The sequence below is a fragment of the Dipteris shenzhenensis genome, chromosome 19, assembly GCF_047967505.1.
Source record: "Dipteris shenzhenensis isolate YYH24624 ecotype China chromosome 19, Dip_SZ_1.0, whole genome shotgun sequence".
Taxonomy (NCBI): Eukaryota; Viridiplantae; Streptophyta; class Polypodiopsida; order Gleicheniales; family Dipteridaceae; genus Dipteris; species Dipteris shenzhenensis.
Window position 1 is genome coordinate 20,505,820 of NC_141614.1, and position 17,295 is coordinate 20,523,114.

Below are 17,295 nucleotides of genomic sequence, written 5' to 3' on the forward strand. Positions count from 1 at the left end.
ATGGATGTCAAGACTGCTTTCTTCAATGGAAACTGCCCCAAGTATTTGAGGTTGCTGAACAACCTGAACAAGAGCAGTGCAAGTTCCGTGTGCTTGGTATCAAAAGATACATAATCTCTCTTTTCTAGACCCATCTCTTCCGTCCAAATTGAAGAATCCCTCAGCAAGAGGTGTAGTGCATGTACTGTTTTGTTTTAGACAGTTTTCCCCCTTGTGTCAAAGCTTGCTGTCTTTCTCCAATACTGCAACTGAACAAATCTCTATACTTTGCAGGAAGGGACAGATTTAATTTTATTCATCCTTTTGTCACTGACAATAATGTGCGAAAATTGCAGAAATCAAGGCACAGCTGTCAAGCTCTTTTGACATGAGATAGTTGGGCCTACTGCATTTTTCTTTGGCCATTAAATCTTGGCAAAGCAAAGAAGGATTTCCATGTCACGAACTACATATGACAAGTGTCTCTTGCAGAAACTTAAGACACATGACATCAAGCCAGCAGCCACTCAATTCAGACACGCCACAAAAGAATAAGCATGATACTGCACAAAAGTTTAATACTACCTGTACTCTACAGACAGCACGTACACAGCTTGGTTCCACAAGACCTGGCTACTATAGCCTATGCTATTGGTGTGCTTAATCAATACACGCACTCCCCTACAGTCAACACTTTGGCCTTTACTCTTTCCAGACAAAGTTCTTCCTCATGCCTCCGAATTCAATACATATATTTCTTGCATAAAGAAAAGATTATCACGTTCACTGGCCCGAATGTAATCCCTAAGCTGCTATGCCTTCCATAGGTAGCTTGCCTCCACATGATTTAGAGGGAGACTGATGGCAAATCATTGTCTATGATGCAGTTTATGCTATCATCCTCTTAATCATCAGCAGAAAGTTTGAAAAAGTGGTCAAATGAACGCTTCTCAAAGCACCTTAGGAGTTTTGCAGATATATGATACAAACTGTTACAAACCTCCTCGAAGGCCACCATACATGAAGACCAAGTCCCCAACGGAAGCAGCAGCATGACGGCATCGCCTGGTCAGCTCCCCAGAAGCGTCCCCACCGGCCGCATCAGCACTATATCGACCCGTGCGTGCACTTGTGACCACCCCCTTGCGATCCAACCAAGCTCCAGCAGCAGTATCCAACACTGAAAGCCCGATCAAACTGAAGTAAAGCCACTCTGTATATTGGCAGTCATAAACATTCTTGGAATCACGTATACAATGAGCAACTTAAACCTGCCACGCTCGAGCCATCCTCTACCATCCTTCCACCACCAAGTGCTCCACCAGAAACATGAAGCCTTGCATTCACAAAAACCTGCCATAGGAGATCAGCTCTGTGAGGACAACGCACATGTGAGATTACCTGAACCAGACAGTAGTTTTGTGATACAAATGGATAGAACATCAATTGATTAGCAATCCACTTACAGCAGCATGTTGATAGCGAGGAGATGGAGAGATACCAGGGGCCATAGCCCACTCCCAGCGACCATCTCGGTGTTTCGCAAGACCATAAGCATTAGCAATCGGCTGCCAAAAGCCACGTAAACTTTCAATCAAAGTTTTCAAATACCGATGAACCAAATACAGAAAATATTAAAACTAGCCCAAGCTCTGTCAGAAGCCCACCACCCTAGAAACTTGTTGAGAAGGAAGAGTGAGAGGACTTGAATTGAATGCAGTGGAAGAATTCTCAAGCTCAGTTATGGGGCCATATAAAAAGGGCTAAACACCTCATACATGACTATTAAACAAGGACGAGTTCAATTGAGTCCTGAAAACCACAAAGCAAGTTTCATTGCCAATATTATGGCATTAATCTGAAAGGCAACATATTCACTGTTCAGAGCAGTTAACAAAGAATAAATATAAGTATCTTACGTGCAATAATAATAACACAAGGTACAAAAAGTATTCGTTACATCCAAAGGGGAGTCTTGCAAAGCCAGCAAATTAAAAGTGTTCAACTGTGTTGCTGCTAAATTAGTTGAATATGTACCTGAAAGATCAAATCTATTCCTGAACCAAGCACCATAATTTTGCAAAAATGTGCCCCGTCTTGCCTTCAAACGATTCAGCTAGAGATGCATCCAGAATCCAGCACGAGAGTAGACTACACGCCATGACATGTGTGCTCACATCATTGATGCCTATATAGGTGCATGATCCTCTCATACACAGCAAAATTCTGGGTCTCCCACATTTCCTTGCTTTCACCAGCGGGAGGCAAACTCAGCCATGGCAATGGCTAGGAAGAGCAAGAAAGAGTCAAGTGCACACAATGTTGAAGGCACATGGTGGAGAAGGGAGAGAGAAGAGAGAGAGGGTAGGCTAGGGAGAGAGATAATGATACTCAAAGAAAGACATAATGAAATGGAAATGAAATGACTAAACAATGAATAAATGAAAGTACTCACATGTAGACCAAAGAGCTTGTAGCTTCATACTTGATTGATTTGACACTAGACAAGTACAGCTCTTATATAAAAGCACACACACACACAAATGAACACCTAAGGCATATGGATAACTCCCAATGTGACACATGGCATCCATAGGACACACTAGACTAGAACTCACACTAGAACACACCAAACTGACTCAACTTGGCTTCATATTCTAACACCCCCCCATGAAGGCAAGGTGAGAGACTACTAGAATGGAGCCAAGGACAAAACATGACAATGACGGTATCTACTACTCTATGCGATGTCTGAACTAGTCATGGCTCTCATGCTAACTCATAGGCTGAAGTCTGAGCATGGTTCAGAGGTCGGACTGAGCACTCACATGGCTTTACGTCCCAAACATGACTCAAAGACTCATGTCTCAGCATGGAACTCAGCGGTCTAGAAAACCAATGCACCAACATTTTGGAACTCATATGACAGGCCTGATATCTAGACACTATCAATGCCAATACATGGCTCCCACAATACATCCCCCTCTTGACTCCAGGGACTAACTAGGAACATGGAGCCACACACCATAAATATAAAAGAAATACATCATTTTAGGAGCACAATCCAAGGCAAAAGACCTTTATTGACTATTCAAACATTCATTTTAGAGGGACTGCTCAAGGCAAAGAACCTTTATTACATAAGAGAAATCAGAATACATCTTGGTTGTCATCCTCAACGAGGGTGACATGGGCAGTGAGTGTGTGGTCGAGATCTGGAACCTCTTCTGGTGTATCAGCAGAAACAAGATTAGCAAGGTGTCAGTCTTGTTCTTTCTCCTTCTTCTTGAAGCAGTATGCTTCAATATGACCCTTCCATTGCATATGATATTCTTATCGGCTTGCCATTTGCTCGTAGAAATAAGAGCTTCTTGAGTGCCGAATGTAGGAGTAGATTCTTTTTCCTTGTTCCGGTAGTCTTTCCCAATAAGAAGAGCAACCAAATCCTCAAATGTAGAAGCTGGTTTGCTCAAAACAAGAAATATCTTGCATACTTCTGATTAGAACAGACATCGTCCTCATCATCTGGAGGGCACTTCAAAATTTACAATTGTTGAACAAGAGAGCGAAAGTTTACCAAATAGGCTCTCCAATCGGTGCCAGATCTCCTTAGCTTTGGATTTGAAGTCAATGTGATGAATGAGAGAATCTGCCAAGCATAGCCCAATGAGAGTTTGTCATTCTGCTGCTTCCAAAGTTTGAGGTGTTGATCATCCGTTGGAATGGCATTAGTTGCAATGACGTCCCATATTCCTTCCTTCATGAGAAGCAACTGCAGCTTCATCTGCCAAGTAGGAAAGCCTTGGCCCTTGAACTTCTCCACAAGCAAAGAGGAGGAGGATAGAGACGCCATAATGAGAGAGATGGAGCAGCAGAAGAATGAGGATAGCTCAGCTCACTAGCTCATGTGGAGAAGAAGAGAAAATGGACAGCAATGGCACGCATTTCGAGGCTGTCTGGTACGCAGTGCAAATGGGATAGTACGGCTGTACGGATAGCTACGGAGGGCCGATACTGCGGATTGGAATTTGGTAGCCTGTTGTACGGCGCACCAGTTCGTACAGTCCGTACGGCTGTACGGCTGGCTGTACGGGCAGCTGATGGCGAGGCTGAAGGAGTAGTTAATGAAGAGGCATTCCGAGGCAATCGATGTAGATCAGCTTTGTAATCTTAATAGGTACAACCATTTTTCCTTCCTTTGGAAGGCTTATTAAAGACTCAAAAATTCTACCCCTTTCTAGATCTGTAGGCTCCAAGGATGTCACGGGGGCGTGAAATTCTAAGTACTTTAATGTACTACAAGACCGTGACAACTTTGGTTTTAAAAGTCCAAGCGTGGGCTTAATAATGTGTAATTAAACGCGGCATGGTGCCTAGCACATAAGCGTAATTAATCCCTAGGCCCAAAGGCATTCCAAGGAATTAAAAGAGTGGTTGTTGGGAAATGATGATGTGGCATTTTTAATGGGCCTCCTAGAGGACCATGTACCTTCAGTGGCCCCCCTAGAGTTCCAGGTGGCTCTAGTGCCTTCTACATGCTCCTTTGCCATTCTTGGACCTTCCTGGACCTTCTAAACTTCACATGTGTGGTTTTCTCTCTCATCTTCTCCCTTTGTTGAGATTTTGGACTGGTTTTTCAGCCTCCTTCAGCTGAATTTCGTTTTTCTTTATAACTCCTCACCCGTTTGGATTCCTCGACTTCCGTTTTGCCCGATGGCTTCCCCTCTGCCTCCCCTTCGTAGTGATATGCTTTTCCCTCCGTGCGCTTGGTAGAACGGGCAGAGCTGACCACTTCTTTTGCTGGTCGAATTTGCAAAAGTGGCTTTTTCTGGACTTTTTTTCTTCTACCGCCTCCTGGGCCTTTCCTCTTGCAAAGCTACAGCTTTTTGTTGAATTTCGAGTGGTCCGACGCACTGGTTGACTGGTTTTTCTCAGTTTTGGAGAACTTTCCGGCGATGAAACTTCTCCAAAACCTTCTCAATGCATTCCTCTTTGAAGCACGCTTCTTTTGAGCCCAAGAACTCCCACTTCTTCGCGACAGAAGTGCTTCTTTTCGCATTTTTCAGTGGAATTCTTGCTGGTCGACTCTTGTAAATGCTCTTTCTTCATGCCTTTGCACTCCTCTTTGGCTGAGAATGCAATTGGGCATTGGCTACTATGTCCTCTTGGCGATTGAGGACTTGGTTCGAGTCTTCAGGGCTTGGTGAGTTGTGATTTTGCTACTGCAATTTCTTTTTGCCATAAGCTATTGGTTGGCCTTGTGTGCCGCCTCTTTCTTGGCTCACAGGTGCCCAGGCAGTGCTACATGAGTCATTCTTTGGTTGGGTACTTTGCTGATTTTATTTTGGAGCTTTGAAAAGCTTTGTGAATGCCATCTGGAAACCACTCAAAGACAGTGCAGCTGGGGTGCAGTGTGATTGCATCTAGACAGCCAATGGAATTGCACTCGGAAAAGAGAATGCCTTTGGGTTGAGCCTATGGGTTAAGTGCACTTATGTGATGGTGTTCTATGCTTGAAAGCCTTGCGAAGGCTTAGTGAATTGGGGCTGCGTGCTCAGTTGCAGGGAAGGTCTCCCAGATGCAACTTGTAATCATTTCATTGTGAATAATATAAAGAAATACCGAAAGGGGCGCCACGGTGTTTGGGGCCAATCGGGTGCACTTGTCTATGTCTGTTGAGCAGGGGCATTCTAGCCTCCATCCCTTTTTCAGTGGTTTTGTTTGTGAACAAATGGGTAAATGCCAAATGGTAATCATGCAATGGTTAATGGTTGTGATATATGCTTTGTGAGCTGTAAATAAGTGCTGAAGTGATTGAAGGTTTAGTTCCACTGTCCTCTGAGTGATTAGAGGCCGGTTTCATTGGTTCCATTGCCGGGATACCACACACTCTTTCTCAAGAGGTGGGCCTCGGTAGTTTGGTGGAAGGATATCTTTGCTGCACTTTTTGACAGCTGAATATTACAACCATAAACATGGTGAGTACCCATGAGCAAGAGAGCTCCACAACTCCTCAAAGGAGAAGGCAGGAAAGCCTTAATGATCCAGCTAGTGTACAGCTGCAGAGAGCACAACAAATGCCTCTTTTGAGCAGGCCACACATGAAGCTACAACTGAGCTCAACGGTGATACTAGTTCTAGCAGTGAGTCAGATGATGCTACTATGTTGAATGCACAGCTTGCAAGTGCAGTGACTGCTTTGACTCAGCTGGCTCAAAATTTGGCTCAAATTGTGCAAACAAATGCCAAGAAGAAGAAGAAATCAAGAAAGCACAAGCACGGAGAGAGTGAGTACACACATGCATCAGCTTCTCATGGCGGACCGCACACTCATGCATCAGTTTCCCATGAGGGACAGCCATCAAAAATGACTCAGAAAGTGACTTCCAAGAGAGAGGAATCGCCCAAAAGAGCACTTGAGAAAGAGGTACAAAAAGTACATCCAGTGCAACAGTATGAGCGACCAGCACAAGGCCTTGGTTTGGGTATTTCTACTCCTCAAAATAATAATGTGCAGTCCATAAATGTGGCTCAACCACCTCAGCCATATTTGAGGCAGCAACCTGAATATTTTGGTACAGATTCTATCTTTGATGCTATGTTGATTTCACCGCCAATTGGGCATAGAAAACAAGCCATGTATGACAATGTGGGAATGCAGCCAGGCATGCAAGCCACAGTATATGCTCCCATGCCTAATGTTCAGCCAAGCATGGCTCTCCCTAGTGAAGGGAATGCTGCAAATATACAGCCATCTTTGGGACAACCAATATCAAATGTATATAAAGAATTTAAGGATGGTGGTTCTCATGTCAAGTTTGATACATATAATGGAGTACAGGACAGGTACAAAGCCCTCACATTCCTTCAACAGTTTGATGCTGCATTTCTTGGGGGTTTGTTTACAGAAGCATCCAAGATGAGGAAGGTTGCCACATTTTTGAAAGGCAATGCACTTAAGTGGCACACCAACCTTATGCTTCATGGAGATGCACCTACTACTTGGCTGGAATTTAAGCAAGTGTTCTCTTCTACTTGGCTTACTCCAACTTTTGAAGTTGAAGTACTTTCACACTGGCATGACTTGTCATACAAACTTTGCAAGAATCTTGATGATTACACCAAGAGGTTTTGGGATGTTTTGCTGCCATTGAGCTCTTATAGGCATGTTTCCTTGAAAGAGCAAATAGAGAGGTACTGTTGTGGATTGCCTAGTGAGCTACGTGATTATTGCATCAAAACCAAGGTGGGTTCTATGACTCAATTAATTAAGAATGCAAGGACAGCATATGCATGGATGCAGGAGAAGAATTTGGGCTTTATGGACAGCAAGAAAGAAGACAACAAACGGAGGATAAGGACATCAAATCTGAAAATAAAAATTATGGCAAACGACCGTTTCAAAAGGGAGGAAAAGCCCAATTCAAAGCTGGTCAAAGGCGTGGACAGCCTAATAAACAGCCCCGTACCAAGTTATCTGATGAAGAGAAAAAGTCACTCATGGAGCAAAACAAATGTTTTATATGCAAAGGAGAGGGACACCGCTCTTATGATTGCCCATTCAAGAAAAGAGACAGGGTGATAAACAAGCTGATCGGAAGGGCAAAAAGCCTAAACCTTCTGCAAGACTTCTTCCAAATGTGATTGGGAGTTTGCCACATGCTCATGATGAAGAGGAAATAAAAAAGGCTGAGATGTGCAGAGCATGGGGAAAAATCAGAAATCAGAATTGTTTGTTTTTCTTTGATTCTGGGGCAAAGGCAAATTTCATAACTCCTGATATGGCAGGAAGGCTTGGCATCGAGCCTGAGGAAATGGGGCCATCCGGCATGTGTGATATGGCCAACCCTGAACTCAACACACCTGTCACTCCTATCATTGGCAAGTGGAGGATGCATATCCAGGGACATTAGGATGCAGAGGACTTCTACATTATGCCTTTGCCAGAGTGTGATGCTTTGCTTGGGATGCCTTGGATGTATAGGGTGGGGGCTGATGTGCAGATGAGAAACAAGAAGATTTCTTTAACTCATAGAGGCAAAAATCATGTACTTGATGTAAAGTTGAAAGGGGAGTCCATCCCTGTAGTTTCAGCTTCTTGTATTTCCAATGTAATAAAGCGTCATATTTCAGCGTACTTGATTTTTGTCAAAGAGGACAGCCAACCAGTTCAGGAAGGCTCTACTCTTTCTGCTTTAGATAGAGAAAGGGCTGCTTTTATTTCAGATTTTCAGGATTGTTTCTCAGATGCACTTCCTCAAGAATTACCTCCCAAGAGGCCCGAGGATCATCAAATTGATATAATTCCAGGAAGCTCACCGCCTAATATACCTCCCTATCGTGTCAGTAAGGCACAACAGGAAGAGATAATGTCACAAGTGAAGGAACTCTTGGAAAAGGAATTAATACAGCCAAGTAATTCTCCTTACTGTTCCCCTGTGTTGCTTGTGCAAAAGAAGGATGGCAGTTGGAGAATGTGTATTGATTATAGGGCTTTGAATTAAGTCACAATTAAGAACCGTTTTCCAATTCCACGCATTGATGATATATTGGATCGGTTGGAAGGTTCCTCAATGTTCAGTCGTATTGACCTTAAAAGTGGATACCATCAGATAAGGATACGGCCTGAAGATGTCTACAAGACTGCCTTCCGCACTTCATTTGGCTTATATGAGTTCCTTGTGATGCCTTTTGGTTTGACTAATGCACCTGCCACTTTCAATAGAATGATGGACAGAATTTTTAGAGCACACAGAAAGTTTGTGGGCACTTTCTTCGATGACATCATTGTGTTCTCTACAAATGAGCAAGAGCACAAGAAACACCTCACTATTGTGTTTCAAGAGTTGAAAAGACACAAGCTATTAATAAACACCAAGAAAAGTGAGTTCTTTATGCATGAGATTCATTTTCTCGGTCATATAGTGTCAAAGGATGGAGTCAAGATGGATCCTGCAAAAGTTGAGGCCATAAGGAGTTGGCCAATTTTGAAAAATCTGCATGAAGTCAGAAGCTTTCTTGGGTTGTGTTCATACTATCGGAGGTTTATAAAGTACTTTGCAGAAATTGCTTCTCCCTTGCATGCTTTACAAAAGAAAGCTGTACCGTTTCGGTAGGGACCAAAGGAAAATGCAGCTTTTGAAGAGCTGAAGCAAAAATTGTGTTCTGAACCCGTTATTATCTTGCCAGATCTTGCAAAACCCTTCGCTGTAACTTGTGATGCATGTGGGAACAGCATAGGAGGCACTTTGATGCAGGATGGCAGAGTGGTTGCATATGAGAGTAGAGTTCTCAAAGATGCTGAATTGTACTTGTAGACATACGAGAAGGAAATGTTAGCAGTGATACATGCTTTGACCACATGGAAACATTACCTTCTTGGATGTGCAAACTAATCATCAGTCACTTAGATATTTTCTCACGCAGAGAAAATTATCTGAAAAGCATGCGTGAAAATTATCTGAAAAGCACATGAGATGGGCTAACTTCCTCTCAATGTTTCATTTTCAAATTGTACATGTGCCGGGTAACAAAAATGTCGTGGCTGATGCACTTTCCAAGAAACCACAGCCTGAAGCAGTCTCCAAGAAACCCAGTGTTTCAGCAGTGAGCATTGCTTACAACAATGTGTTAGATGTGATGAAAGATCAGTATGTTAATGATGCTGATTTTTCAACTATTTATGAACAGCTTTCTGATGGTCAAAGGCATGATCACTATATGTTGAAAGAGGGTTTCATTTTGATGCATGGACGACTCTGTGTCACTGATCAGATGCGACAGAAAGTCATAATGGAAAGTCATGCTCCTCCATATGCAGGACATAGGGGAATTACAGCAACAATTACAGCAGTGGAGCAATACTTTTATTGGCCATCTTTGAGGAAAGATGTGGAAGAATATATGAGAACATGCATGGTTTGTCAGAAAGTAACGTTTGACAAGCAGAAGGCACCTGGGTTGTTACACCCTTTGCCAATTCCGGATAGACCATGGCAAAGCATAGCTATGGATTTTGTGTTTGATCTTCCACGTACTCCTACTGGACATGATGGATTGTGGACAATAATTTGCAGGTTTAGCAAACAAGCCCACTTTGTGCTAGTAAGAAAGAAAATTACAGCAAATCAAATGGCCAAATTGTTTTTGCAGCATGTCTTCAAGTATCATGGGATGCCTGAATCCATAATCAGTGATAGAGATCCGAGGATGACCAGCCTCTTTTGGAGAGGACTGTTTGGAAATATGGGCACTACGCTGAATTTTTCGTCATCTTTTCACCCTCAGTCTGATGGACAATCGGAGCAGGAAAACTCTACCATCTTGGATATGTTTAAATGCTATGTCTCAGACCACAAAAGCAAATGGGAGCATTATTTGCCTTTGCTGGAATATGCTTACAATAATACGGTGCACACATCCACAGGTAAAGCACCTTTTGAAATAGTGGAAGGTGCCAAGAAGATACCTCCCATTTTGCATACAAAAGAGAAAATCTTCGAAGCTGATCGTTTTGTGGAAAGCCTTGAAGAGGCTTACAAGAAGATAAAATATGCCTTGCAAAGAAGTCAAGACAAGCAAAAAAGAGCAGCAGATAAGCACCGCAGGGAATTGGTATTCACAGAAGGTGATTGGGTTTTGCTGCGTTTTCAGAAGGCAAGGCTGAAAAATAAGAAAGGCAAGGAAAGGTTGTACACAAAGCTGAATATGCATTACTACGGTCCTTTCCAGGTTTCTAAAAAGATAAACGAGGTAGCTTACAGGCTGAAGTTGCCTCCGCATTGGAAGATACATAATACCTTTCATGTGAGCTTATTAAAGCAATATCATGGAGATATTCCCGAGGATGTACCTCATGAGGTGCAGCCTGAAGTGGAAGAACAGGATGAACTTCTGGTCCCAGAGCAGATTTTGGCACACAGAGATAGAAAGCTCAAGGGTAAAGTTATCCGTCGCTACTTGGTAAAATTTCAAAATTACCCATCACTTGATGCGAAATGGATGGAGGAAGGTGAACTGGCAGATTCACCTGGGATATTGCAGCTTTACCTTGATGCTTTCCAATTAGAGCCGACTACGGTCCGGGCTCCTACAGGCAGTTCAGCAGAGCGAGCGTCTGCAGCATTACCTCATGTTCGAGAGGGGGGTAGCACCTCCAATCCCTCAGTACAGACGGGCTCACTGTGATTTCATGAGGTCGCTTGATGACACTGTATGTTTCATCCGAGATACTGAGCTGACAGTATTTCTGCTGTGAGACTTCATGATATTGATGCATCTTGACTATTGATCGCCGAGGATCACATAGATTTTGAGCAGTATATATGGATGGATGCATGCCTCTCCTAGCCATATTTTCAATGTCTCTGTATACTATAGCTGCGGCTTTCTTGTATACTCTTTTATGCTATATTTCATGCTCGCTCCTGTGTTTTGGGGCAGCAAACTGTGGTTTGCTGTTTCAAGAGAGGGGTATGTCACGGGGGCGTGAAATTCTAAGTACTTTAATGTACTACAAGACCGTGACAACTTTGGTTTTAAAAGTCCACGCGTGGGCTTAATAATGTGTAATTAAACGCGGCATGGTGCCTAGCACATAAGCGTAATTAATCCCTAGGCCCAAAGGCATTCCAAGGAATTAAAAGAGTGGTTGTTGGGAAATGATGATGTGGCATTTTTAATGGGCCCCCTAGAGGGCCATGTACCTTCAGTGGCCCCCCTAGAGTTCCAAGTGCCTCTAGTGCCTTCTACATGCTCCTTTGCCATGTACCTTCCTGGGCCTTCTAAACTTCACATGTGTGGTTTTCTCTCTCATCTTCTCCCTTTGTTGAGATTTTGGACTGGTTTTTCAGCCTCCTTCAGCTGAATTCCGTTTTTCTTCATAACTCCTCACCCGTTTAGATTCCTCGACTTCCGTTTGGCCCTATGGCTTCCCCTCTGCCTCCCCTTCGTAGTGATATGCTTTTCCCTCCGTGCGTTTGGCAGCACGGGCAGAGCTGACCACTTCTTTTGCTGGTCGAATTTGCAAAAGTGGCTTTTTCTGGACTTTTTTTCTTCTACCGCCTCCTGGGCCTCTCCTCTTGCAAAGCTACAACTTTCTGTTGAATTTCGAGTGGTCCGACGCACTGGTTGACTGGTTTTTCTCAGTTTTGGAGAACTTTCCGGCGATGAAACTTCTCCAAAACCTTCTCAATGCATTCCTCTCTGAAGCACGCTTCTTTTGAGCCCAAGAACTCCCACTTCTTCGCGACAGAAGTGCTTCTTTTCGCATTTTTCAGTGGAATTCTTGCTGGTCGGCTCTTGTAAATGCTCTTTCTTCATGCCTTTGCACTCCTCTTTGGCTGAGAATGCAATTGGGCATTGGCTACTATGTCCTCTTGGCGATTGAGGACTTGGTTCGAGTCTTCAGGGCTTGGTGAGTTGTGATTTTGCTACTGCAATTTCTTTTTACCATAAGCTATTGGTTGGCCTCGTGTGCCGCCTCTTTCTTGGCTCACAGGTGCCCAGGCAGTGCTACATGAGTCATTCTTTGGTTGGGTACTTTGTTGATTTTATTTTGGAGCTTTGAAAAGCTTTATGAATGCCATCTAGAAACCACTCAAAGAGAGTGCAGCTGGGGTGCAGTGTGATTGCATCTGGACAGCCAATGGAATTGCACTCTCTTTTTACCACTACTCTACCTGGATATACATGGTTATGCCACTGTATGCGTACTCTACGACCATTTTTTCTTCCAATGGCAGGCTTATAAAGATTCAAAAATTTTACCCCTTTCTAGATCTGTAGGCTCCAAGGACCACTTTTCTACCTCAAGACATATACATGGTTACGCCACTGTATGCATACTCTACTTGTCCACATGTGCTTACATGCCCAACACAATGAGCAAACACAAGGCAAAGTTGTTCCTCAACAACAATACGTGCTTCATCAAACATCGACTCTTCTTCTATAGGCAGTCCTTTTTAATTTTCAGATCCACCAACTCGTCCATGTTTTACCAATTTTCTTGGGCTTGTCCTTGCTAGGCTTACCCTTGCCAATTAACCTTCCCCTAGCAACATGCAACAAGGGCCTTGAATCTTCTCCAACGAACATCTTTTCATGAGGCACCTCCCTATAAAACATAGTCTCCATCACCTCAGAGATTCACAACTTTGACTTCTCCACAATCATCATACTAATCACAAATGATCTGAGGAAGCATATTCAAAGGGGTGGCTCACAGGTGGGGTATTGAGCCATAAAATCTGACTTATTTTCAGCCAGTCACAACTTGAATGTCCACAGATCGACCTATATTTTAAGGTTCCAAGTCAAGCCATCCTATCTGGCTCATAGTTTTCTAAACACGTACCAAGTTACTGTTAAAAACCTTGACAGAAACATAAGGAAATATGAGGCTTCAAACTCAACACTAGTTTATAAGGTACACAAAAAGCACTGAACATTTGAATTTGTGCAGCACCAAAGGTTGGCAAACTTTAGCATGAGGCAGGGAAAGGCATCACAGCAATTCTACTGCACAGGTGCACTTCTCACAGGATACATGCAGAATTTAATAAAGGTTTTCCAGCAGATAAACCAATGAAAATACAATGAGCAACCCACTTACCACACTAGTCGCATCTCTCCCTCCACACAACAAGAGTAAGCCATCTCCTCGTGCACTTGCAGTGGCATACCTACAACGTCAATTCGCAAATCAGCAACAGCACACAATCCGTTACGCGATCCTTGAGACAGGCTTTACATAGAAAAGCAGGCGGAGCTATGACGACTATCATCATGACGCCCCTATCAAGACCAATACACTTATATTGTTTTCCATTATGTTCAAAAATATAAATACATTCATAACCAATATTTCATAAAAATTTCACCAAGTACAACTGAGCTTTCCAATACAAGCACACGATTTGAAATCATCCATCCATTTAACATCCACTATTTTGATATCCTGTAATGGATTTCCAGCAAACCTTTGCTAGTGTTCACAGTTCCAATAGATTCAAGCAAAAGAAAACAAAGTCCAGTGACTAAAAAGTGTGCAAAAGGAAGAAAGGCTGCTGTACTGTCTCTTCAGCATACATGCAAGGAGGCGGACCATCACCCTCAGGCTCTAGTCGTCGCCATTCATAAGGCTTAGCTGCTGTATCCAATGCCCATACATCGGCCAATGGACGTCTCCCTGCAAAAGTTACTCAATTAAAACCGTCAAGACCACAGTAAAATAAACAGTTAAACCAAAGGATCAAGGTCAAGCTCCACCTCACAGAAAAGAAGTTACTGTGATTTTTGTACTGACCATCATTGCCGCCAACCTCGAGAAGAAACCTTTGTCCAACCAGCGCCATAACATGGCCATACCGGGGTCCAGGCCCATGTCCTTGCACCACAACCCTAAGAAATAAAAACCCTCATCTGTATGATCACAGTGCACACTGTAGAGCAGGTCAAAGAAAATAAGGTTTCTATACTGTTGAGCTTATGTTTACCTGTGCCATCTTGGCCTTGGCTGCGTAAGGTCAAGCACATGAAGGTCCTCTGTTGAAAGCCCGGCAGGACCAATCCCACCCTACAGGGAAATAGTAAAATTTCTTGAATTTGCATTAAGCCATAGATAGAAGACTAGACTATAATGGCCCCTTGTCATTATACCTGAATAACTACCATTGTGCCTACTGCAGTAGCAGCATGTGCAGCACGTGGAGAAGGAGGATCACCAACCGGATTGATCCTGGCAAAGCCATGAATAAATCAAAATCACAAATACAGTTGCAGACCACAGTGACCAAGACACTGAAAAATCAACACTTCCCTTGAGGAATGCCCCTTTGACAACTGTAGCCATCTAAATGAGTGACTATCCTGTGCTCGAAATTGCATCTTGTTTGAATCACATAAATGGTGCAGGCCTGTGTGCATCGACAGTTGGAGGTGCAAGTCTGCGATACTGTGTGTGAGACTCAGACATGGGGCGAAGTACTTGCCAAGTGGTAAATCTCAGTGGACACGAGACTCAGACATGGGACGAAGTACTTACCAAGGCTGTACTTGTAGCCATCTGACTGATGACCATCATAAGGCTGAAAATTGCAATTCATAAAGTCTGTACATGAGGGTTTGTTCTTTTTTTCTACAAGTACATGTGCCTGTATGTGTGCGTCTGCATGCGGGTGTTCATGTGCATGTGATGGAGCATACACTAGACCTACCTCTAATTTGTCTAGTGCATGCCGATGCTGGCTACAATATATACTCGCAGCAGAAACTTGCATGCTACCAGCATGAGAGAGAGAGAGAGAGAGAGAGAGAGAGGTTTATTAATGTCTTTGAAAGACCGACAGGTCTGTGAGACTGTGAGAAACCTGATACAAGCCAATGGAAAAGGGTGGAGCTACTAAACAGGCATCCACACCCACACAAAAGCAAAAAACTATAACCCACATAGTCATAACAAAATAGTAGTCATTTACAACATCACTATCATCAACATCATCACCAGAGCGACTGTCATAATAATACAAAGTAAAGTAAAGTATGCTCCAAGGTCACTATGGTCCGCCCCTCGTCAAGAGTGAGAGAGCGATAACATGAAATCAGATACACAGTGCTGCCAGCTCCTTGGATGCAATCCTACGCTGTCTCCTGGTCACAGCTCTACATCTAACAAGGCGAAGCCCAATCGGTCGAGCTCCCACTCTGAACATGGAGGGAATGTCCCTGAGTGTAATATGTGCATCAACCCTCTGCCTGAGCTGCAGTGTCACTGCCTCTAGGTCTCGATCATGTCTAGGGTGGGAATCTATGTGCTCCGACTGGAAGAACTCTGTGATCATGCTCTGAGAAGAGTCTGCCAAAGTATGCTCCTCCTGTCTCTGAGATCAGAGTAGGAGCTCAGGATGCCTAACTACCTCACGAGCGACCGTGGCCAAGCACCTCTGATCTAGAAAAGAGAGAAATCTGGCTAATAACCCGGAGCTATCTCTGGATAGTCAATAAACTCATCCTCTGATCTCATAATAAACCGGGCATCTGAAGATAAAATGTTTCTCCGACTCAACCTCTTGTAGGCCACACAAAGTGCATAAGTGTCGCTCCCTAGGTAGACCCTCTAGCCAACCACTCTCAATATGGAGTCTATGTAAAGAGACCCGGAACTGCCCAATGGAGATCCTCAATGAATGGCCTAAATAAATCCGTGTATATCCTAGTGGATCAATACACCCCTCATTTGAGATATGTAGGCAATGATCTCTGTAGAAGCTGAGCTTCAATGAGAGCTCATACAGCTCCAACCAAGTCCGAAATATTGTAGCTGCAGGAGATCCTCACGTATGACCTGGTTGACCTCATGATACCGGAGTGGGAAAAACGGCCCATCAATGCTGTATTGGAAGGGAAGAAACCTATCCATGTGTAACCCTAGTCGCTTAAACCATCTCACTGTGTGTGCAAACCAACATCTCTGGTCGCCTACCTCTGATAGCGCCATGGAAGAGGACAATGCCAAATACAACAATCTGCTGCATATATATATATATATATATATATATATATATATATATATATAGAGAGAGAGAGAGAGAGAGAGAGATGTATTAACGTCTGCAGGAGGCCTTGCGGGCCTATGAGACAAAGGTACAAAACCAAAAGTAACTCATACAAGCCGCTATGGGCTGAAACAAAGGGCTCACTTAGGCCCTTGTTGGAAGCTAAAGTGCTAAACTAGTGAGCAAAATGTAGGCCATCCTCTGGTGGTTCTAGTGATGCCCTATAGGCCATGGTATGTGCCTTGTAGGCATAAATAAAGACACTTATAGTGTTAGTGTCTTTTAGGCCACATAGGACACTTAGTCCTATGTGACACCTAGGACACTTAGTCCTAGGTCTAGGTGCTTATACCTTGTACTCCTTTGTTTTTGGTTTATCCAAGATTTGACGTGACGGTTAACTCATCGCTTCTTTAGCTACCTGCACTCTCTCTCTCCTATCCGATCCTTCAGTGGTATCAGAGCCACGTTTTGACTCGTCTCTTGCTCCTAGATTTGCACTAGCTTTCCTCAGCCCACCTGCTTCTCCATTCGTACAGTCCGTACGACTATATGGACGCCCATACACACAGTCTGCACGCAATATGCCCGTCGTACAAACTGCTTCGCATTGCATTTCATACCTGCGCCGCCGTACAGACGTACACTCTAGCTCCGTGCTACATTTCGTACATGCGCCGCCGTACAGACGTACACTCTAGCTCCGTACAGTTGTACCTACATCGCCATACAGCCACGTGTGAAGATCTGCCGTACAAAG

The 17,295-nt window shown here is 43.6% G+C and overlaps 1 protein-coding gene across 4 annotated transcripts in view; it reads right to left on the minus strand.

Moving 5' to 3' along the window:
* LOC147890206 (serine/threonine-protein phosphatase BSL2 homolog) overlaps positions 1-17,295 on the minus strand; it is a 90,787-nt gene that overhangs the window by 55,345 nt on the left and 18,147 nt on the right. For 2 of the 4 annotated variants that reach the window (XM_087390365.1, XM_087390367.1), the window contains exons 3-10: positions 14,641-14,719; positions 14,478-14,557; positions 14,288-14,382; positions 14,071-14,170; positions 13,595-13,664; positions 1,446-1,547; positions 1,251-1,332; positions 980-1,159 (exon numbers count right to left, since the gene is read on the minus strand). In XM_087390365.1, coding sequence (XP_087246491.1) covers positions 980-1,159; positions 1,251-1,332; positions 1,446-1,547; positions 13,595-13,664; positions 14,071-14,170; positions 14,288-14,382; positions 14,478-14,557; positions 14,641-14,719 — 788 coding nt within the window. Of the gene's footprint in view, positions 1-979; positions 1,160-1,250; positions 1,333-1,445; positions 1,548-13,594; positions 13,665-14,070; positions 14,171-14,287; positions 14,383-14,477; positions 14,558-14,640; positions 14,722-17,295 lie in introns of those variants that run through there. The other 2 variants (XM_087390366.1, XM_087390368.1) reach the window with 2 other exon arrangements.